Source organism: Paramisgurnus dabryanus, chromosome 10, assembly GCF_030506205.2.
Source record: "Paramisgurnus dabryanus chromosome 10, PD_genome_1.1, whole genome shotgun sequence".
Classification (NCBI taxonomy): domain Eukaryota; kingdom Metazoa; phylum Chordata; class Actinopteri; order Cypriniformes; family Cobitidae; genus Paramisgurnus; species Paramisgurnus dabryanus.
Window position 1 is genome coordinate 27,798,740 of NC_133346.1, and position 24,894 is coordinate 27,823,633.

General features: G+C 37.2%; 1 protein-coding gene across 1 annotated transcript in view; it reads left to right on the forward strand.

The window, feature by feature from the left end:
* LOC135718267 (ephrin type-A receptor 5) overlaps positions 1-24,894 on the forward strand; it is a 103,353-nt gene that overhangs the window by 59,879 nt on the left and 18,580 nt on the right. The window contains exons 6-9 of the mRNA XM_065240580.1: positions 11,739-11,863; positions 13,144-13,303; positions 16,249-16,351; positions 24,218-24,285. Of these exons, the coding sequence (XP_065096652.1) occupies positions 11,739-11,863; positions 13,144-13,303; positions 16,249-16,351; positions 24,218-24,285 (456 nt within the window). The remainder of the gene's footprint in view (positions 1-11,738; positions 11,864-13,143; positions 13,304-16,248; positions 16,352-24,217; positions 24,286-24,894) is intronic.

Genomic DNA, 24,894 nt, shown 5'->3' on the forward strand with positions numbered 1-24,894 from the left:
AGTGGAAGAGAAGTTGGGGTGAAGCTGAATATTTGGTAGGAAAGTTGGGGTGAAGCTGGATATTTGGTAGGAAAGTTGGGGGAAAGCTGTATATGTGGAAGGGAAGTTGGGGTGAATCTGAATATTTATTAGGGAGGCTGGGGTGAAGCTTTATATTTGGTAGGGTAAAGCCGAATAGTTGGTAGTGAAGTTGGGGTGACGCTGTATATTTGGGAGGAAAGTTGGGGTGAAGCTATATTTAGAAAAGAAGTTGTGGTGAAACTGGCTATTTGGTAGGTATAATGGGGTGAAGCTGTATATTTGGTAGTAAAGTTGAGGTGAACCTGAATATTTGATAGGGAAGCTAGGGTAAAGCCGAATATTTGGTAGGGAAGCTAGGGTGACGTTGAATATTTGGTAGGGAAGATAGGGTAAAGCCGAATATTTGGTAGGGGTAACGTTGAATATTTGGTAGGGAAGATAGGGTAAAGCTGTATATTTGGTAGGGAAGTTGGGGTGTAGCTGAATATTTGGTAGGGAAGCTGGGGTGAAGCTGTATATTTGGTAGGATAAAGCCGAATAGTTGGTAGGGAAGCTGGGGTTAAGCTGTATATGTGGATGGGAAGTTGGGGTGAAGCTAAATATTTGGTAGGGAAGCTGGAGTGAAGCTGTATATTTGGTAGGGTAAAGCCGAATAGTTGGTAGGGAAGCTGGTGTGAAGCTGTATATTTTGTAGGAAAGTTGGAGTGAAGCTGTATATGCGGAAGAGAAGTTGGGGTGAAGATAACTATTTGGTAGGGAAGCTGGGGTGAAGCTGTATAGGAAAGCCACATAAATCAACAGCAAATGTCAGTGAACATTTTGCTAATAAAGTGACAAAGTCTTTATCTCATGCAATATATTTGGTTTACATTAGAATATATTTAATATTAAGATATTTTGCCAGAGAATCGGACCAAAATACAGATTAATTTAGTATTTTTGTTCTTTGCATTAAAATTATGCATAACTTAATAAATTTCCCACGGTTGCCATGTGGCTGCTGAGTAAGGGTGTCAGCTGAACTTAATCAGAACAGAGCAGAACAGAACACTGTCTGTGGCAGGATCAGTCGTGTCCCTGAACTGAGATCTGTTTAAGTTTCACAACAACTTATTTCAGTTGCTTAAGAGTTATGAAAACAGCATTTAAACATATACGACTTATTGGGGTATAGTCTTACAATCTCGTCTGACGGTAATAAAAGCATGTTTTTAAGGTGCAATGTTCTGACAGGAATGTTCAAGGTGTGTTTTATGCGTGTACCATAATTTTCCACTGGCAGCATGACTACCATGACAGGGCATCTCTGGGTTCAAGGTCAGATATTATATTTCATAAAAGTCTAGTCTAAAAATGGCATAGCATTTTATTGTGCTGTCAAAAAAAATGACCGAGAATTGAATCGAATCGTGACCTTAGAATAAAAAAAATGTAATCGAATCCAAGATTTGGAGAATCGTGACCCCTATTCCTGAGTCACACATACAGTATGTACAGTAATAGAGGGTACCTCGTCTTAAATCCTTTTCAGTAGTGGTACCTCTCCTGACTGCTATTGACTTTTCATTAAGCTAATAATGGCCTTAATGGACCCAGAAGCATAATCTGCTTTATCTGAAAGAGGGTCTGTAATTGCTCAGGATTGCCCAGAGACTGTGGGGAGGGACTCTGTCTGGAGTGTGTGTGTTGTGGAAGTGTTAGTGTTGATAAGGTACCTTTGAAATGAGGGATTTTGCGTGAGGTTCCACCAGAATACTGAGCACTTTGCCTTTGCGGCCATGATAATTCATTTGGCCGATGTGTCGAGTAGCGGCTGTGTTTTATGTGAATTGGATGGCTGGAGGCTAAGTTTGAGGTTTGGCTGGAGTTCTGAGACTAGACGCGCTCACAAAGGTGCTTGACTTTCTGAACCTGAATCAGTATTGAAACATCAAGGCAAAATACAGGCTTCCTCTGTGTCGCCTAATTGGAAATCACTTTCTCATTATCTTGCATTTGTCTTTTCTTGTTTAAACCACACTCTGTGTATGAAGTGCCTAGATAACATGCTGGTATTTTATTCCTGACAAACACAAAATGGGTCAAAATACAACAATGAACTGATCATTTGAATGTGTTGAATAATTTATGGGTTTGTCTCTTTTGACCCAATGAAAATAACCCTGCATTTTTTATAGTGTTTAGTTGCTTTTTAACTTGGTGTTAGGTGCTATTCATTAAGTCTTAAACAGAAAGACTGGCAGTTAATAAAAATGTTCTTTGGAGTATCATCTATGATTTGTTATATAAATCAGTTACATTAAAATATATTTCAATAGCGTTTTAAACACTAAAATGTCCGGGGTTTTTTTGACCCATGTTGGGTAAATATTGGGTTAATATGATAAGTAAAAAATGACCCAATGTTAGGTTTTAAAATGACCCAATGTTAGGTTGTTAGGTTGTTGTTATGCAACCACAGGTTATAATAACCAAGCATTTGTGTTAAAACAATTTTCAGTTAATTTTAACCCAGCAGTGTGTACTGTCCAATATTTACTCAACATGGGTCAAAAATAACCCATACATTTTAAATTTCAAGTTTATCATAAGATGTACATAAATTATATTAACAGTAAAAATAATAAGGGTTTTAAATCCAATGTTTAATTCATAGTTAAGCAAATTTGAATCGTATATTATCGACAATAATTGTAAATATTTGAATAATATTTACAATTATGTAATGTTGGATTGTGATAGGTTTTTAAAAAGAAGAATGACTAAATTTTACATACAGCATTTTGTAGAGTGTATGTATAACATTTTTTAAGCACCTGTGTTTCCTAAGTTTGAACCCATAAACTTTCGTATTGCTAACGCAATGCTCTACCACTGAGCCAATGTAATAACATTTACATTATATGTATCCTATTATATTTAATCCTGTTTATTGTGTTGTCACTGTGCGTTATATGGCATGTATACACTTTCCTTACAACAAAAGTTTAGTCATGCTTTAAAATATACAGAATTTAAAAACTGCATATCCGGAATAGCCCAACTACCAAATGAAAATCATAGTGTTGCCCATCGAGTTTCTGTATTGAATGTAGTGAACTTCAAAGCTTTGCCAAATAAATCAAAAACTTCAACAAATGTGTACTTACAGACCTGCATTACTGTGCCACAGTAACCAGCGCAGGTGTTACAGCTGCTCTTGAGGCTAAAACATTTGTTTTCTCTTTTCCATTTGCGTAATCCATTATCCACCAAAGGCTTTTTATGTAACCTTTACGTACGATTGCCTAAATTAGGGAGAAATATTTAACATAATATTTGCGCCTATTTCCGCACTAATACGTCTCTGTCATAAAGGCAATGCAGATACGGTTTAGATTTGTACAAAAACAGTCTTAGGGTGCTAATTTATTTCACTGATACTGTACAGTATTTCCCCCCTAAAGAGATAACCTCAACATCTGCTCAGCTCATTAAGTTATTCTCAGATCAACAGAGGAATTATGCTCTTTAAAACACTATTAATTACGACAGGCAAAATGATCATTTTTGCGACGCAAGACCGGCTGCAACACAGTCAACATAGCTTGTGTGCAGAACACTAGCATGCTAATGCACATCTTTACAAAGACGCAGATGATATAAATTCTGGTTTTTCTTCAGAAGTGGTTAGATTTTGTAAAACCGGGACCAGCTCGCGTAGGATGATCAAATGCTCGCTAATTTTCAGCGTTTTCAAGCGAGCAGGATTTCAAAACAAACTGAATAGTTTGCAGGTGCAAGTGATTAGCGCTTTGCATTGGCAAGCCTCTGAAGTGCTTTCTCTGATAAATGTCGACAGACTCGTGAGTGGAGGCTGTTTTGTGGATTTATTTCGTAAGCCTCCGCTATTTGCTCACCGAGAGCTAAGTATGTGACGTTTTGGTCTAAAAAGAGTTGTGACAGTGAGTATCCTCAAAGCCTCTCAGCAAAACTCTTCTGGCAAACGGCTGTGAACACTTCAACTCATCACATCCGTAAGTGGATCCCTTGACTTGAAAGGGAATTTGCAGATGGTGATCTAAACACTCATATTAACACTCATATACTTTGTTGAGTTAAAAAATATAACCATAATAGTTTTATACTCATCTGTTGGACGTTAAATTGTGATGTTGGATTTTAGACCATAAAGGGTTGTACCTTGTCATGGTCCATTAATTTCATGTAGCTCACTTGGTAAAATCTCAAAACAGGTACAAATTCTGTTACTGGCCCTTTAAAAATGTCCTGATTTGTACCATTTAGGTACAGCTATGTACCTGTGAAGTACCTAAATGTATCTGTGTGGTACTTGGAGGTACTACATTTTGAAAGCCTACCACCACACAGTTATAGCTTTTGTAGGGCCGTTCCACCGAATCTGTGCCATTAGCATGTTATAACTTGACAAAATTGAAGCTTTTTTAATATTTTTAACAATAAATCTAATAACACACATATTCTAGTTTATCAAATTGAGTATTGTCAATCTCACGTAACTAGTTTATTTTTAAACATGGAGGATGGAGGCATTTTGGTAACAGTGTTGAGGTGTCTCATGTCTTCATTAGCATAGATAAACATAAATATTCGTCTGTGCTCTTGTATAGAGACACATGTTACACATTGAAGGACACATGCGTTTGACAGATCTTTTCGAGTGTATTTCATAGCCCATAGTTGCATGCCTCTGGCTGGCACAGTCTTTTGCTGGCAAGAGCTATATCTCAGACCTAGATTTGGCCAATGGGTCGCTCTGCTCTGCCAGGCCTTTTTCATCTTGTTCCTCAGCAGGGCTCCCCAAACAACACTTGTTTACAAACAAGCGGCCTGTCGAGATCTTCATGCTGGCAGTCATTCGGGGTCGGCACGAAGGAGGTGACCTTTCTTACCAAGATGAAAACCATAAGTCCGGCATGCTATCTTTAAGTAAATTACATGCAAATGTTTGTTTAAAAGATTTCACAGGCACAATAAAAATCCCTGTTTTGCTGCATGATTAGTTTATTTATTTAATGCTGCTTGCTTGACAACTGCGAGTATTAAGGAAAAAGACAAAAATAGCTTGCTAACACGAGTTTAGCATGGATGTAATGACATTTCTTGCTTTTTCGTGTTAGCGATTCCTCGGCTGGCACGGAAATCAAAAGTTTCTGTGTTCTCACACTAGATGAAGGCAACACTTCCCATTTGGAGGCATTAATCAGGGTGCTATCATCACACTTTCTCCAACACGTTTCCTGTAGAATGCTGCCGTTCCATCTGTTAATGAACTGAGAGACGGCTCTCTGATGAGACCCTTGCACACTGCGAGTTGTCATCGGTGACAAGACTTTTAAATACTTTATTGCTCTGTACTGAAAGTATCTGCTTTGTTAGTGCTTTAGTGTTATCCTTTGAAAGCTGTAAAATATACTGCAAACATTTTTAGAATTAGTCATGTGTATTACCTTGTCTACAATTGTGAGACTGAAAAGACTTACTGAACTAAAAACAGGGAATTGACATTTCTAACCGAGTAAAATTGTGTTTTGAGAGAACTAAACAAAATATTAAAACTTTTAGTTTACATTTTCTATACTAATTATGCAGCAAACACAGTGGATTATGTTGAATAGATTGAAATTTGGTAATAAAGATGTGTGGTCTAGTGATTATAAGCTGCAAGGTGTGTTCAAAACAACTGTCTCCTAAAAATATATTAAAGGGCACATAATGTGCCATTTCTACAAAATGTAATATAAGTCTCGAGTGTGCCTAGAATGTGTTTGTGAAGTTTCAACTCAAAATATCCCACAGATCTTTTGTTATAGCATGTCTAAAATGCCCCTATTTGGTTGGGAGCATAGATTAAAAATAAATATATTAAAAATAAAAAAATAGATCTGATTCCTGTGAATACACTCTGAGGCAATAGTATACAGTATTTAGCCGCATTAGTGCTACAGCATGCTAACAAACACATTTAGAAAAACATTTGGTTAAAGTTAACCAGCCATTCAGTGGCTGTAGGCAGGGCTTTGTTACTGTGACATCACATTAACAAGAGAATTAAAATAGCATGTCTAATGAAACTGCTGTGGTTTAATAGCGATTAAAAAAGAGGAATGGGTGGATTTTCCTCATTGTAGGTTGTTCACACACTGCCAACACACATTTTTGTACCTTGTAAAAGTGGATTTTACAGACTTTGGGCTCTCTAAAGACAATATGGGGAAGTTTTTTCCAGACAGGGTTTGAATTCATCCAGGAATAGGTCTTAGTTATAGGACATTTAAGTGGTTTTTACAAACAAACCTGACAAAAAACAATACTAGTGTGCATCTTGAAATAAAACATTGGCATTCAGCAACTAAAATATGGGTTTTAGTCTAAGACTAGGGTAAGCCCTGTCCGGGAAACCACCCATATATGTTTTTTGTATGAAGTCACACATAATTTTATTTTCATTGCATTACCACAGTGTGATTTCACCTGTTGGGGGATCTGGAAATACAGTACAGACTGATATTGGCCTTGTTGCTTGAGGTCTAAGGCTATTGACCTTTAGTTTATACTGACAGCGAAAAACCTGCTAATGTAAAAGAAAAGTTAAGTTTATGATTTATAATATTAGAACAAACAATTCCTCCTTTAAATAATATACACCATAGGCTAAAACCAGAAATATAATTTATATTGTCTAAAAATGCTTAATACATATATAAGCTTATTTATAAATGTTGAATTGCTTTCTGTTAGTGTGCGCCTTGTGTTGCTCTGCCAAAAACAACTAGTACATAGGAGGGTGAAATAAGCCATGTGTCCATCCAAGGCTTTATTTGCGAAAAAAGCTTTAGGACATAAAAAAAGTACTGATAGCTGATGTAAATGCTTGTTATTGATAACATGTCAAATGTCAACATTTTTGGCAAAAAATTGCTTTAACACAAATAAACATGTTGTCACATGATAGATTTTCATCATGTGCAACTTCTGATGGCCATAACAGCAAACGTTGGGCGCTCTAAAATGTTGCAACCGGAGACTTCGCCGCTGCTCTATTCATTTTACTTTATTTTTTACTTATTCTTTACTTAAAGTTTACTATAACTAAAATGAAATCAAATGAGAGGTATAAATATTATTTGAAAAAACTAAAATAAACGAAAATTAGAACAGTTGTTTAAGCAATAAACTAAGGTTTAAGTTGAGGTGATAAAATTAATAACTACATAAATAAAAACTTAACTGATACTAGAACTGAAATTAAAATAAACCTATGTAGCAACATAAAACACAATAAAATGACAAAATCACATAACAAAATAGCTAAAATGAACCACAAATAAGCATGACTACAAATATATTTGAAATAAATATGTAGATAGCTACAGTTTTTCTCGCACATACAGCTTCTTAAATGGTCTTTTTAAGCACATTGTGTGTTTATTCATGTCACAAACACTCAAACAATCTCATGAGCACAACAGTTAAAGTTTTCACATCTAATGGGAACATATAAATGAATAACTAGTGATCACACTCATCGTTCTCCTTTGTTTTTGACACGTATGCTTGTGTATATACAGTGTTATCAGATCTGTTGCTTCCGTCTTGCACAATGCAATTCAAAACTGACCAATAAACGAGTCAAATACTCCTTAAGTAGATATAAAACATAAAACAATATAACAATTTATACAAAACAATGCAAAAAAAGTGTTATTACCTTGTTCTGGAACAGGTATGAAAATTAATCAACATTGTGACGTCACATATCCAGCTATTTTTTTTTCTAGAGAATGATTACATAAATGATTACATTGTTGATAAGGAGGGTGTTTAACGCAATGAAACTTGCAGGATGTATTAATGATACCAAGACCAAAAGATAACAAAAGAGAAGTGAACTTTTATTATTCATTTTATGACATCTTTAAAGACCTAACTACTTTACCAAATGCGATTAATTAAAGCATGATAAAATTAGCTTAAATTAGCATCCATGTGGGCTTGGATATATTAGCACCATCACACCTTGTAACTGTTTTGCTGAAGGACCTCCTGTTGATGTTTTTGTATCATTCTGTCACCAATATAGATCAAAATTCCCTAGGCTGACCTTAAGGATTATTGAGAATCAATAACTCAAAGCAGCGTGTCTCCCACTTGACTGAAAGTCAAACATTTAACAGGCTGCCAGACCGTTTAAGTGGCCCATCCACCTTCCACAATACCCCCTCTTTTCCTGTTGGCCTGCGGATCAGGTTGCCAAGTATACCGTTTCAGGCTTTTAAGATAGGAATGATTACAGTTTTGTTTGGGCAAAAAGGATACAGTTACTCTTTGTTTGGGAAAGAGAGGATGAAAAAAAATACTTTTCTACTTTTCTATCATGAGCTTCTATTGAGCTATTGGATCAGCGCCTTAGGGATCGTCCAGAGAACTTAAATGCTTTTTATCTCATGGACACAGTCCGACACTTCTGTTCAAGGAATATAAAGCCGGTTTGATTTCAGGGTTCCACATATAGAGAGATAGTCTTTTTATGTCTTCTCATATACGTGACACCAGACATAGCCTTACGGGAGGAAAGGTAAGAAGCTAGAGAGAGAAAAGTTGTGGGAAATTGACAATTGAATTTAAAGTTTTAAATAAAGTTGCGGGCATGCATTTTAGATATGATGCCGTTTTTATCAAATTTTACTACAGTGGAATAACACTGCTTCAAATATGAATGTACGATTAAGTCTGTCTAAAAATTATATAAAATATATTTGAATGTAATCACATATGAATAGATTATATTATTATATAAAAATGTATTAAAATTTTTCAAATCAAATTTATAGTGACCAAAATCTTCACGGTTATTATATAATCATGGGTTTCTTAACAATTTTACTTAATATTATTTAATCATGGTTTTGTTAACCATTTTCATACAAACACAGGACAAATCTGCAATTCATCTGTCTGCGTATGTTTTGAGAAATCGGGTGTACTTCATGACAAAGGCGTCAGATGCACAACACCTGTGCTTACAGCAATCGTGGAAGAAACAAACAGAGTAGAAAGGTGCTTTAAACTCATCAGACATCATTTAATGGAAAATGAATAGGACATTTGTAAACATATGTCAGTATAATTAGATTTCCCTAAATGTTAATATTTTTGGATTAAAATTCCTTATTCATCAAAGACACATGGGAGCAGACGAGAATGAATGTGTTTGTCTCCCTTTATTGTTTACATTGGTTGATGCTGGACAGGGGTTTTCAAGCCTTGACACTGGCATGATTAAACGTTATTAAAACTGTTGGACTAATTACTAACCATTGGACATTTTTTTCATGGCTTAACCATTAACTGGTAATTGTTACATTTCTATTATATTAAGATTTCGCAACACTGTTGATACTGTCTATGTTAGACTAACGTTTACAAATAAAGTTGTTAAATTTAATGTAAAATGCATTGAAAATAAAATTAAGCAAGAATCATCAAGGCTATGGGTGATTTAAACAAACACTTGTTCGCAAACACAAGTCTCAAGTCTCTGTAAAGTCAGATATTAAATGTGTTCTGAGTTTGTCACACCACAGAAAATGTGTTATTCAGCACCCAACAAATTTGATTGATAGAAAAAAACAGCAAGTAAATAAAATAAATGATCAAAATCTTGGAAAAGCAGGAGGATTTTCTGCTCTCAAACGCAGGGGCGTGTCCGCTGTCTGCGCTAAAACCAAGCTGTCGTCTTTCCCAACTGTAAAATAATCCTACGGCCTGAATGATTGTGATTGTGTTAGGGGGGAGGCCACCCGAATGTGTCATTGAGCCACTGTTTTCACCCTGCCCAAATAATCCTGAATTCAGAAATGGTGAAAACTGTTTAATGGTCTAACGCTGCAATTCAGTACTACATAGTTTACAGTCTGTTTGGCATGCTTTAGCAATACATTTTTAACATTAATAATGTGTTTAGACTTTAGAGACATTTTTAAGATTGACTTTCCAGGCACTTTAAACTTCAGTTTGTGCTTTGTACATGAAAATTCCTCAAGTACAATTCCTTTTGTGGATTAGTGCTTTTGAGACTTGAATGATAAACCCACACTCACAAAAAAACATTCTATAGACTTCAAATAAGGTATCAAAGTCACATCTAAGGCCAGCAAGACTTAAATGTGAATTCTGTTGTCTACTGTATAAGTGAAATATGTGAAGTGTCCCTTTAAAACACTCAGAATACCTTAGCAACTATATTGCAATACCCTGTCAACAACACTCTACCATTGTATCCAGACATTTTTCATGTAAACATCAATTGTATCTTACATTTTATTTCAAACTATTTAATTGAACCAATTCTAAAGGACTTTTATTTAAAAATAAATAAATAGTATGTAATGTCATGTCTTTAAACATTTTTCAAAACCCTATCCTCCAAATACGTGTCAGCCTTTTGGATATCCAGCAACCTTAAAGCAACATTATGTATTTTTTTTTAGCTTTAAATAATGTCTCTAAAATTATTTCAGTGATAGAACAACTTTTAACTGGACAAATTGTACTGTTGCTGCAACCTGAGCAGCCTCCTAGCTGCTACAAGGACACTTTGAAAGTGGTGGTGGAAGGTAGGAAACACAGCCCGCGCTTTTCAACCACATGGGGGAGCTGTAAGTCATTTTTACATGGAAACTACATAGTGTTAGCCTGGTTAGCCAGACCTACATCAAGATGTAAGGTCTGGCAACTCTTCACACAAACGGCTCAATGCAAGGGGCGGGATATAAGGTTGTCCCTCAAAATGCCTCTGCACGCAATAGGATAGCGCTATGACCAATCAGAGCAACGAAGAACGAAGTTTTCAAGTAGGAACCGTCGCAGCTCTGTCGTCATCATGTTAAGCCCGCCCCACAGACGCTACACACGATGTGATTGGCCTGACCAAATTTTGGTTTTTGGAGCTGTTAAGTGCATTGTGAGTGCCTAGACTAAACCCTGGCAGCAAATATATTTTGCGGCCGCTAGGGTGCGTCTAGATTTCTAGGCTAACATAGTGTTCCTTTAAAGTATAAAATGTTTGTGAGGCAAACATAATTTCTGATGGACTTCACATAATTTCTATCTATTTTATTATAGTTTATAAATGGGTGAGCCAGGACTTTTTACAGGGTCTTTGGCTGTTTGGAGGAGTCGGGTGTAAATGGTGTGTTTACAAACAGTAAATGAATATGCCACGTAAGGCCTGTTTCAATCAAAATGTATGGGAATGAGATAAATAAAGACATATTTCAGCAACAATCTTTGGTTGGCAGTAATTATGTTGCATAAACATAAAAAATACATCACTGCCAGAATCCATGTTCAAAGCAATTTCTCAAAGAGATCAGCTAGCGAAGATAAAAGACCCCAGACCAATCTGTCTAATTGTGTCTAGCACTGACGTTTAAAATATTTCACATTTATGAACTCCCTTTTCCCTGAACAGAATAAAGTACATTAAAGTAATCCACACACTATGATATGTTCATTTAATTAGAAATAGATAAGGGGGTGGTCTTATCATAAATTAGTCTCAGGCATATAGTCTTAGAAACTTGCAATTGGTAATTACAACACATTGCATCAGGACTCCACTGTATCACGCAAGAAAATATATTTTCTTCTTGATTTAAGGTGAAAAGTGACCGTAACTGTTGTGTTTTCAGCTCCGTCTCCTGTATCTGTGGTGAAGAAAGGCAAAACTGGAAAGAACAGCATCGCTGTGTCCTGGCAAGAACCTGACCGACCCAACGGCATCATACTGGAATACGAGATCAAGTTTTTTGAGAAGGTAACTTCAGATTATGACAGAGACCCAAGAAAACATGTTCAAGAAAAAATCTAATATTGACCAGCATCCCTGATTCAAGAAACGTATGTAAATTTTGTTGCTGAGCATTCCAATAGCAGCTCATAAGTCTTCCTACACTGTAAAACCTAACAGTTAACTTAATTTAACCTAAAAGTTAACTCAACTTAAACCATTTAAGTAAACCGGTTGCATAAGACCATTTAAGTTTTAAAACACATACATTTAAGTACTGTGAACTTGAGTCATGTGCATTATGCACTTATACTTAAGTAGTGTGAACTTAAATATAAGTGCATAATTGCATATGACTCAATTTGTTTAAGTTCACAGTACTCAAATGTATGTGTTTTAAAACTAATGCTTATGCTCCGGTTTACTTAAATGGTTTGAGTTGAGTTAACTTTTAGGTTTTACACTGTAGTGAACATGCATACTAGGGGCAGTTGTAGCCTAGTGGTTAAAGTGTTGGGCTTGTAACCTGAGAGTTGCTGCTTTAAGGCTCACCACTGGTGGGTTGTGACTGTGGTGCCCTTGACCCCAATTGCTCCCTGGGCGATGCAGGGATAGCTGCCCACTGCTCTGGGTGTTTGGGTGTTCACGACTTGCAGTGTGTGTGTTCACTATTCACTGGATGGGTTAATCTAGAGGTCACATTCCAAGTATGGGTTACCATACATTGGCAAATACGTCACTTTCACTAAAGCAAATGTATACTTAAAATGCACTGGAATTAGCTTTTTCCTCCAAATGCATATACATATGTGAATGTAAATCCATTAGATGCACACTGTGCAAAGAACATTTAATGACGTGATGTTACCCATTGAAGGCTGTCTCAGCAGACCACGCCACTGGCGACAACCCACACAAAGCCTGAAACCAAAGCCCTCTCTGATCTCCATTTCTGATTGCTCCTCACCTTGCAGCATTTACCAGCTGCTTTGTTGAGCCATTTAAATACAGAATACCACTGAAAACGAACCTTAGCTCAGCATGACCTCAGTGTTTGAGACCGGTCTGGGAAACACTGATATGAGGCACTTAGAACCAGAAAAGCTATGACGACCCACACCATCCCATTTGAAAGCTAATGGACAGGGCACTTAACACAGGGCTTTAAAACAAAGGCAATGAAGAATGTGAAACCGATCCTCTCTACTGGGCCCTCAACACACATACACATTTTGCTGTCCTCTCATGGGACATAAAGACTTTATCTCTCATTCTTTCTGATGATTTTTCTCCTCCTTTTCTTCCAGGATCAGGAAACCAGCTACACCATTGTAAAGTCAAAGGAGACGGATGCTGTTGTGGACGGTCTTAAACCGTCTTCAGTGTACATCTTTCAAATCAGAGCACGTACCTCCGCGGGCTATGGAGGATTCAGTCGTCGCTTCGAGTTTGAAACCAGTCCTTACTGTGAGTTGGCTGAACACAAAGAAATATAGGAATGTACATCATAAACTAGATATTAGTTATAATTCTAAGTTCTGATTGGATGAGCCATGTTGCTGTTGTAAAAAAGAAGATAAATGAACATTAGCACTCCTATGAATTCTATAATAATGTTAATCATGACTCAAATAGGCAGCCCAAAGCCAGAAATATGCAGATGCAAAGCTTAATGCATGCAAAGCATTGTGTAAATAACATGCATTCTTGCTGTAGCGGTATTATTTATTGAGGTAGCTAGCTATACACATTCTGTCAGTAACTTGCAGGATTCTTTAGAAAATATTGCATACCCATGACAGTTATTGACCTGAAATAAAAACTGGATGTAATAAAGACATTTTGCACTAATCCCTTGTGGCAATATTGAAAATTGCATATGTCTTGCATTGCTTCATAAATTGTGGGCTGACGCATTTCGGAGTAATACATAAATTCAAGCTTGCATTCAGTATATATTTTCAACCCAGCATTGTGTCAAAAAGGGACAAATATAGTCATTGGATTAAAGGGGCGGTGAATTTATCGATTTTATTGTTTTATATTCTTGTCTGATGTCTACTTGTGATGTTCGCATGGTTTTTACATTCAAAAACATCAAAAGCAATAAGTAATAGGCTATTTTGAAACATGGATTAGTGGCTGCTGGAGAAATGGTTCGTTTGAAGGGGCGGGCCGCACTGAAGACCTGGACGTAAACACCCACTGCTATGATTGGACAGCTTCATTACCCGTCATTACATGTGGGCAAATGTTTTAAAAACATTAATGTGTAAAAATAGCAGCAAAAGATTCTGGGTGCTAAAGATAATACACATAAATGACAATACGTATAGTAAAGTAGAAACAAAAATTTAAACTCGACGTTACTAAATTACCGTATACAACACAGTAAGCGCGCATCAGAATCTAAACTGCGGCTGATAAATCCTTATCAATAACTTTGTATATTTCTATTGTGCTTGTGAGGTTGCTCTTAGATACACGTAATGTTACATACCACAGTTATATGATAAAAAAAGCTTTGTTGAGTGTTGGACCTTTCAAACGCAACTCACCTAAATTACCGTATACAACACAGTAAGCGGGCATCAGAATCTAAACTGCGGCTGATAAATCCTTCTTTATCAATAACACTGTATATTTCTACCGTTAAATTACAGTCATGTTGTTAAGTGGTGTATCTTTATTAATCGTTTAATGTTTTTAGTACATTAAAACAGTCAAACATACGTGTTTAGACACGGATGTTACAACAGGACATATAAAGCGATCTCTTCTAACAAAGCAATAGTGAAACGCAGTAACTTAAATAAACTTACTGTGTACTGCTGTGTCATTTTCGTCAGATCCAATATTAGTGGTGTTTTTAATCATAGTCTCTCTGCAAATCCAGCATCGACTTATTTACAAATGAATCCGTGTACACAAAGTAAACACTCCCCACTTGAGCTGGAACTTCTTCAAAAGCAAACTTTATCTACGCATTCCTAATGTTGAGATTCCGTTATCCAGCGTCTGTGTTCTTCCCATAGACCGTTCTTCCACAACCGAAAATGCGTTTCCATGGTTACTTCAGATCACCACGTCAAAATAAAAGTCTCTCAGAAAAAATGTTTTTAAAAGTAATTTTGGTTACATTTGGCAATCTTTAAAGACATGTTTACTGATTGAGACACACGTGTGTCACGCGAAGCTGTGGGCGGGGCTACAAAAGTGGTCCTTGTATTTGGCTATGGGGAGGTGCTTCAATTCTACTTTGACGTCATACTTTTCCGAATTCCACACTGGCTTGTTTTACTGGCTTGGTGCCAAAAACTGTTATATTTCAGTAGCACGGACGTTTTCAGTTCTGAAACTTGCAGGATGTTCATTTAAGTATGATGACCTCTTATATAACAAATTATCAAGTTAAAATTGAGTATGTGATTCACCGCTCCTTTAAATGAATCCATAAAGGCCTGGTTTTACAGACAAGGCTTAGCTAAAGCCAGGACTAGGCCTTACTTAAATTAAAATGTTTAAGCATTTTTAATAAAAACGACTTTTAAAAAGAAGTTAACTCTTTCCCCGCCATTGACGAGATATCTCGTCAATTAAGAGAAAACGCTTCCCCGCCAATGACGAGATTTTCCGTCTTTCCGCAATACCGCTATTATCCACCAGGTGGCGCCCTTCCGCAACTTTTTAAAACCGGAAGTATTGCCCTATGGCAAGCGGCTGCATGTCCGTGTCTGTTTTAAAGATTGCTCTGAAAGGGATCTCTATGAAAAGTCCGTCACAAATATGGAATTATTTTTGCTTTTTGCTCAAAATATGGTGTTTTTGCAAAAACCTACCCATATTCAAAAGCTGATTGCAAAAGAACCACTAAAGGTAGGATGAAACGGTTTTTTTTGTTTGAAAGCAGAGGGTCTGTTCTTTCATTTGGTATATTGTATGTTTATTTATTTAAAGAAGAACATTTTCTGGAAGGCATTAAACTTTGGTGAAAATCATGAAAAACGCTGGCGCTGGCTGGCAACTTTTTTTAAAAACGCTGGCGGTGAAAGAGTTAATGGTGTCTATCTCGAGACAAATCAATGGCACTGGCATATTTTAAGATATGTCTGTGCAAGTTATTTTTAGTTGAACATGTGATTTAGTCTAGGACTAACCTAAAGCCTTGTTTGTTAAACCAGGGAAAATGTTTATATCTGACCAAACAATAGGTTGAAACAACCCAACATAGGTTAATTTCAATCCAACTGGTTGGGTTCGTCCCGACCCAACGCTGGCTAGAAAATAACCCAGCATTTTTGAGAGTGTCTTATGGATTTGGCAAAAAAAATTATTGATATAAAATGGTACAGAAGCTTTTTTTAATGACCCATTGACTCTTCCGCATTGTTTTGATTCTTGTGTTTCGACAGTAGCGGCATCTAGTGAACAGGGTCAGGTTCCTATCATTGCTGTAGCTGTAACTGTGGGTGTTATCCTCATCGCTCTGGTCACAGGTTTCCTGATGAGCGGCAGGTAAGAACCGACCTGATCTTTAAGTGAATCTGTTTTCCAGAACATGTTTGATTGTGTTTATATATAATTCGAGGCAATTTAATTTATAAAGCACATTTCATACACAGACGTAAAAACACAGAGGTATAAAGGTAAATCTTAAAGTCAGCAATGTCTATATTTGTTACTAATATCTGAGCATTTACCATTGCAACAATTGGCAACAAGATAATACTAAAATTGGTTTACTAGTTACTGCAGTGATCTGTTATTTGAGAGTCAGCATTGTGTTAGCAACTCAAAGGTCATGGGTTTAATTTCATGCAACATACATACTGATGTGCTGCAGTTAGCTTTGGATTAAAGTGTCTGTCAGGTGCATAGCTGTAATACATTGTGATCCTGATCCTTTACGTTTTTGTCAACATCAGACTTTAGAGCTTGCACGATCATTTTCTTACTTCTTTTTGTATTATTTACATTTGGCCAAATAATAAAACACAATGGAGCATTTCATTACAATATCCATTATACTGTATGTCACAATTGGAAATATTTTTTTTTTCTCCACCACTAATTGTTAGAGTAAAACTGGGGTAACCTAGGATTGGCTACCACTTTAAACAAAAATGTAAAAGCTTATCCCCGTAGTTGATTGAGATTACATATACATTTCATTATTAATGATTTTATGATTAATGTAATATTTTGGGATATTGCATACACAGATGTCATAGAAATGACTATCGATGTTTTTTATGACTTACTATTTAAAGACTTAATTTTCTGTGTCACAATACAATATACAAGTGATTTTGTTCGCACTACGGATATGAGATATGCAAATCAATTTAGCTGCCATGTATTGAGCTAGCAGAAGGCCATCACAGAGAGAATTAGAGTCAGTCCTGTTCAACATCCACAGTACTACAGTGCGAAAATAAGGGCCTGCTCGCTCTTAATGTAAACATCTGCTCAAGATTTGTTTTCACGATCACCAAACACAATGGCAGAGCACACAAAGAGCCAACAACAATATCCTGTTTCATACACCCTGTCCTATTATTCATCTCAGGCAAAACATGTTGAAATGAGACAGTAATGGATGCTATTGTCTTCACCGACTAGAGGAAACATACAGTACTGAGATCTACAGTATCTATAATAAACAGTGTGCAATTCACTGGAATTACACTGGAAGTCCCGTAGCGGTAGATCGTCTTTTTATTCTTTGTTTGCTTTAATGAAGTTTATTCAAAGTGGATGAAATATTAAGTTTTACATTAAAAGCAAGATTGTTTGGAGAATAATCATCTGTATTCAAAAGGTATTGCAGGGTATTGCAACCAACTTGGAAATTTTATATATATATATGTGTGTGTGTGTGTGTGTGTGTGTGTGTGTGTGTGTGTGTGTGTGTGTGTGTGTGTGTGTGTGTGTGTGTGTGTGTGTGTGTGTGTACCTGGTAATTATCACGTTTTGGGGACCAATTGTCCCCACAAAGATAGGAATACCAGTGTTTTTGTGACCTTGTGGGGACATTTTGATGTCCCCATGAGGAAACAAGCTTATTAATCAAACAGAATGATGTTTCTTGAAAATGTGAAGTAGCAGAATGGTTTCTGTGATGGTTGGGGTTAGGGAATGGGGCAGGTAAGGGGAATAGAATATACAGTTTGTACAGTATAAAATGCATTACGTCTATGGAATGTCCCCACAAAACATGGAAACCAGAATGTGTGTGTGTGTGTGTGTGTGTGTGTGTGTGTGTGTGTGTGTGTGTGTGTGTGTGTGTGTGTGTGTGTGTGTGTGTGTGTGTGTGTGTTTTCGATTCAATCCAATAATGATGGGTTATCAATATTTCATTGACGTGTTTTGTTTTGCAGACATGTAATTTGTTTGGATCCACTATACTGTTAACACATGCATTTTCTTTTTAATTATTCACATTCACACAATGATAATTGTGAAATTTTAGTTTTTTGTAAGTTAGTATGTTTGTAATATTTAAATTGGCAAGTCTTAAAATGTGCAAATTCTAAACTTTTATGACGATGCAGCACTTGCCCAAGCGGCATGTGACATTTCTGTCAATGATCCAGAGCATCGTTCACACTTGCCCTGGGTCATCAAAGACTCCTTATCGCCAATCCCTGCCTCTGAAGTAAAGCATGCACATTAAGAATCGATTCAGGGATTTTCCAAATCGATGCTGGTTTGTTAAATTGAAGATTGATGAAAAGAGAATCAATATTTTTACCCAGTCCTAGTATCCAGGGAATGTAAGTAAATCTAAACATGTGAATATGACAGCAAAGCATCTCTATTGTACCTCTGAGGAACCTGTTCTGTCCCAGATGGTCTTTATTACTGGACAGATTTGTGAACATTCCCATTTATCTCAATGGCACTCGCTGGCAGCATGCAGCCTGAGGATACGACCTTGCAGTCTGCCATCTTTGCTCATTGGCACTTCTGAGCCAATCACCTGAACCATAAATGCAATAATTAGTCGCTCTGAAGCCAGCGGGAAAAAAGTATCATGACACATTTGACAATCTCACTTGAATCAGTGACATCAAAGGCAGCCAAAATTAAAAGTGCATTTTACATTTCTTTTTTCATTTTAAAAATAATAATAAAATATTGGTGAATGTTATTCCACTTTCATCAGAATACCTTTGAAAAACATCTACCAGCAGGTGCTAACTAGACAGAGACAAACTCTGAACCCTTGGTCCTGCACATTCTGAAAGACTGTCCTCGACCTTCACCTCTGACCAGAGCTGCAGTCATCAATTCAAAGCTGTCAAGTCCATGTTGAGATTTACCATTGGCATGAGGTAAAGAACTCAACAAAAAAGACATCAGCGAGCGGAAATCCTAACAACCCTGGAGATTGCCATTTGAAAGGCAGTTTAAATTGTTTAAGCAAGGGTTAGGAAGTCCCTCAAGGGCAAGATGGTTTGAAGCAATTACTCTTAAAGTGTATATCAGTGTATCGTACGGGCCACAGCCTTGACATTTCCGTCACCTCTCATGTCATTGGGATGGTTTTGAAGCACGCTCTTTTGCAGGAAGCAATCAGGGTTGTTAATAGCCTTCTTGGCCTTACCGGGTCAAGACTTATTCATGAATGAGCTACAAGGGCACCCTAAGAAGGCTATTACAGGAAGCTGTCTGAAGAACGAGCTGATGCGGGACAGGGCTGTTAGTGTAGCTGTCACGAGACTACTGCTGCTATGATTTAAAGATGATAATGTAAAGATTTTCGGTTGAGGTGAGGACATCAGTTGAAGATTATGATACACTTCATTGTTACATATCTCTTTCACAAACACTGCATGTACAGAAAGGTTCTGTAGCTCTGCCAGTATTACAGGTGGGGCTGGATCCTATGGCGCAGTGGATAAAACACTCGCCTTTGTGTACCTGAGCAAGACACTTAACCCCTAGTTGCTCCAGAGGCGTGCGACCTCTGACATCAATTGCAAGTCGCTTTGGATAAAAGTGTCAGCTAAATGAATAAGTAAAACATTATTAATTAATAATATATTTAACCCTAATGCCAATCTTAATATTTGTTTACTTCGAATTATGTTGTTAAATTTTTCTAACTGGACACTGGAGTACGGTCTTATACTGGAGTATATGGAAAAAACATCACCTTCCATTTTATATGCATAGAATTTACACTCTTCAGTAAAGAGGACCTGGTTCCACTTAGGATTTCGGGTGTGTCACTTAATGAGAAGAGTTGATTGATAGTATATAGATCAAATAAGATACAGGTTGCAGGTGGCTTAAAGGTTGGTGTGCTAGTCGGATAGACTTGAACTTATCAGCTCTGCTCAAGTGGAGAGAGACACCGGTATCTCCCCAGGGGGATAAATCTTTACAGCCAAAACCCCGGCCCCCGCACACTCAGGAACAATTGGCTACTCTATACACAACTAAACAAAGCACCATTTATAATTCGTTAAATTATAAAATGTTTTCGGGTATATGTGTTTTTTTTTTATTGTCCCTATACTGTACTGCACTGCATAGGCAAATGTAATAGGTAATTTGTGATTACCATACCATGCACAATAAAGCTATGTACACACCAGGCCAACAGTCGTCTGTCGGGCAGGTTTTGACTGACTTTCTCAGTGTGTTCTGCACTGTCAGCTAAAATACGTCACCATTGACTTTTTTGGCTGATTCATCATATTGAATTGGTGCTGGTGCCCGTCTGGGAGTCGGATGATTCTGATTGGCTGTTACAGATAGATCACAAATTCGTCTGTGGTGAGGGAGATTTGAGTGAAACTGGTAAGCGAGCGCTGCTTTGTTTATGTTTTGTATCCTAGCTGTCACTAGTTTTTTCTGTTTTTCCTTTTGACATGAATACTGACTACTGCCTCCTGCTGGTATGGGAAGTTATCAGACGTGCTATTTGGCCACTTTCAGTAGATTGTGTCAGGGCAACTTTGAACCCAACACCAATCAATGTGAGCCAACCCTACAGTCTACGCCAGTGGTTTTCAAACCCTGGGTCGCGACCCTCTGGTGGGTCGCGGAAATTAAAAACTGGGTCGCCAAGAAAGATTTCAAAAAAATGTTACTAAAATAATTTATTCAATTTTATTATAAAAACTATAATAATTACAACACACTTGAATAAAAGCACAGTAAAATATATTTTAAATACACTAAATAAAAAAATACTCCACCACTGTGTGTGTCACATGACCCATGTGCGTGCGCAGCTTACTGTATTAAATTCATAGACAGCAGATTAAATTGCCCACGGGGTCACAGCCATTTTTTAAATGATGCAAGGGGAAATAAAAACTCCTAAATAAAAATGTGTTTGGTCTGATTTAACAAAATATATATTTTTAATGTATTTGATTGGTTTGTCGAAAGTGAGCGCGGAAATGTTTAGTTGTTTGCTAAGCAAAGCGCCACCGTTACGACACGGTTGAGTTTTGCAGTAAGACTGACACGTTATGGTTCTGCTGTTATCTTTGAACTATTTTCGCTGCTGAAACCACAAAAACAGTCAACATTGCGTCTAAAATGTAAGTGGCTTAATATTAATTACTTGTTTAGTGAACTGTCATGTAATCTGTCACATTTTCAATCGTGATGTGATGCTGCTTAACTGTAGCCTGGTTAGCCAGACCTACATCAAGATGTAAGGTCTGGCAACTCTTCACACAAACGGCTCAATGCAAGGGGCGGGATATAAGGTTGTCCCTCAAAATGCCTCTGCACGCAATAGGATAGCGCTATGACCAATCAGAGCAACGAAGAACGAAGTTTTCAAGTAGGAACCGTCGCAGCTCTGTCGTCATCATGTTAAGCCCGCCCCACAGACGCTACACACGATGTGATTGGCCTGACCAAATTTTGGTTTTTGGAGCTGTTAAGTGTATTGTGAGTGCCTAGACTAAACCCTGGCAGCAAATATATTTTGCAGCCGCTAGGGTGCGTCTAGATTTCTAGGCTAGCTTAACTGTATCATGTTATTAAAAACTTCACATTTTTACCGCAGTATGTTTAACCCACTTTGTCAGTGTTAACTCACTTTGTGTTTGCTGCACTTATTTGTTTAACTTAGCGTTATTACATTATGCACTTTCGGTTGTCATTGAGACTAAAGGATGCAGAATCATTAGCGTGTTTTGGTGATTGTTATTGGCGTTTTAATCTAACGTTACTTGTCCCTGATAAGCGGACAAGCATTGATGTCGAGCCCTGCGACGTGTTTTTAGACTGCTTCAGTATAGGCTAGGTCCAATCTTTACGACTCCTCCGTTGTGTTGCGTATGTCAGTTCTTCCTTGTTTTTTGCCCATTTTCATAATTAATGATATTATGAATTGCAGTGAGGTTGATCTCATTTGTGCCCCCTGAAAAAATGAAATGCCCATCCGTGAATTTGTGTCTGGCGTCGGGTCTGCTCATTAGGTAATACATACAGATGCGCGCGTGCACGTTTCACCGGGCTCACTCCACTATGACGGCTTTCGGCCCCGCCCTGCTTCATGCTACTAAGGGGGGGGGGTAGAGTGTGGGTCGCATAATTTGTATTTTTTTAAATTAGGGTCGCTCCTAAAAAAGTTTGAAAACCACTGGTCTACGCTACTGTACTTCTTGGAAACAGTTTGGTGTGTCCCTATCTTAGAGTCACAATGAAACGGAAGTAGGAATTTATTTGTCTTATTATCCCATGGTGACGTATATCTGAGTGAAACGGTTTATGAAATGAGATAAAAGATTAGGCTGGGATTTGAATTTGTCCATCAAGAATTGATTGGATCGTTGGAAGATGGGTCATGTTGCAATTTGCAAATCGTTACGATCTTCTCCCGAGCCCCGCCCTTGCACCATTCCTCATGACTGGAAGTAAAAAGAGATTGTTTTGAGGAGAGCATTAAATTTTTTTATTAAAGATTATGAGGGCACGTGAATTTTTACAAAATAATGAAGCTTACAAAATACCACAATATTCCCCCCAAAATTAAAGTTTTAAGGCTTACATACTACATTTCCTACATACTGCATATTTACTGCATATTGTAAAAAAATGGTAGTATGGTTCAAACCCTGATGTACCAAATAAAAAATAGTGGGTTATTATAGTACTATTAAAGGCGCTCTAAGCGAATTGACGCGTTTTAGACCATAAAACATACCGGAAACATCTCCTCACTATCTGCTTGCTGCCTGTCCGCTGATCAAACTGTAAAAAAACGCGATCTCTGTAGACAGCCCAGGCTTCACAAACGGCAATATCAACATAGTGGCCAAACCTAGCACCACAAAACAAAACAAAGGGTTTACAGCCAATAAACGCCTTGGATTTTGGGGTGGGGTTGGGCGCGTTCATGAAAGCACGGAAGGGAGGGGGAGGAGTTAGCTACGCTCCGTCTGTTTGAAAACAATTCAAACGTCAACAAAAACTAACGTCTCGCAGATTCGCTTAGAACGCCTTTAATAAAAAAAAAGTTGAAATTAGTGCTGGTAAAAAAATGTATCGCGAATAATCGCATTCAAAATAAAAGTGTTTTTGTGCATTATATGTGAGTTTAATTATTATGTATATTCAACCACACACACATACATTTAGTCATTTCAGAATTTTTTATTTATATATAATTTTTATTTATTTTTATATAATGTAGAATATATAAAAATAGAAATAAATATATTTACACATGTAAATGTTTCTTAAATACAAACATGAATGTGTGTGTATTTATATAATAATTACACACAGCACACATTCATATGTTATGCAAAAAATCACTTTTATTTTGTATGCAATTAATCGCAATGAATCTTTTCCCAGCACTTGTTTAAAGGTAAAGCATTGTCACTTTGGATAAAAGTGTCTGTCAAATGCATTAATGTAAATTGATAGTCAATATGTAATGTAAATTTTGCACCAGTCTCCCTGCCAGCAACATCTTAGTACTGTACTATGAAATCCTTATTTCAGATGTTCATCTCTACAGATCGTGAAACATCATTGGCTCATTCAAGTGTATCACACATGGCCCAGTGTTGTGGCTGGATGTTCTCTTATTCAATCCAAAATCCACACACAAACACACTCTGCTGACAGATTAAACAGTGATGCATTGGATTCACTTAAGACTTATATGTCATATAGCATGTGTGTGTGTTTGTGAATGGTTATCTCTAGAGTGTGCTCGTGTTGAGAGGAGATAAAAACATTACCAGCTCAGCCTCCATTGTTTACCAGCCCCTCTTTATCTCTCAGACACATTCAACTATTGGCACTGCATGTATAGCAAGAGAAAATGTGTGATTTTTGAGAGAGATGCTTTTCTTAAATTAGCCGACTAATGCAGGTCTTCTGTGGTTACAGACGCTGTGGTTACAGCAAAGCCAAGCAGGATCCAGATGAAGAGAAAATGCATTTTCACAATGGTCACAGTAAGTCTAAGAGGCAGACATACAGACGGACACATTCAGGTTCACCCAGAGTTCAATTGGCTTGTGTCAGATTATCATAAGCCTCAGGCAAAGTGACGTCAGGCCATGAATGTTTTTACAGCAACTTTACATCCATGTTTTTTTTTTTATGCAGTTACTTTTAAATTCAGAAGCTATAGCTCAGTTGGCAACTAATTGTGCCAGCAGTGCAAATGTTGTGGGTTTGATCCCTAGAGAACACACATATACAGTGCATACACAAAATCAACTGGTTATAGTATTTATACCACCTATAATGCCAGATATTGTACATAAACCTGTCAGGATTCATTCTGCAAACTATCAGAATATTTGAACGCAAATCTGGCAAGTTTTCGCATTTATATCTATAATCATACTGTCTGTGCAACCTTTGTGTCATCCTGTTTATTAATCATTCGGCTACAAACCCACCAACCATGTACCCAATAATAGAGTGACATACAGAAGCGTGGTGGATTTTGAGAGTTATGAGTTATGCTATTATGCATTGCAAAAGCAATCTGTCAGTGTTGTTAAGAAGTACAAACAGAGTCTCAAGAGAGAACCACAAGAAACATCTCTTGGCAC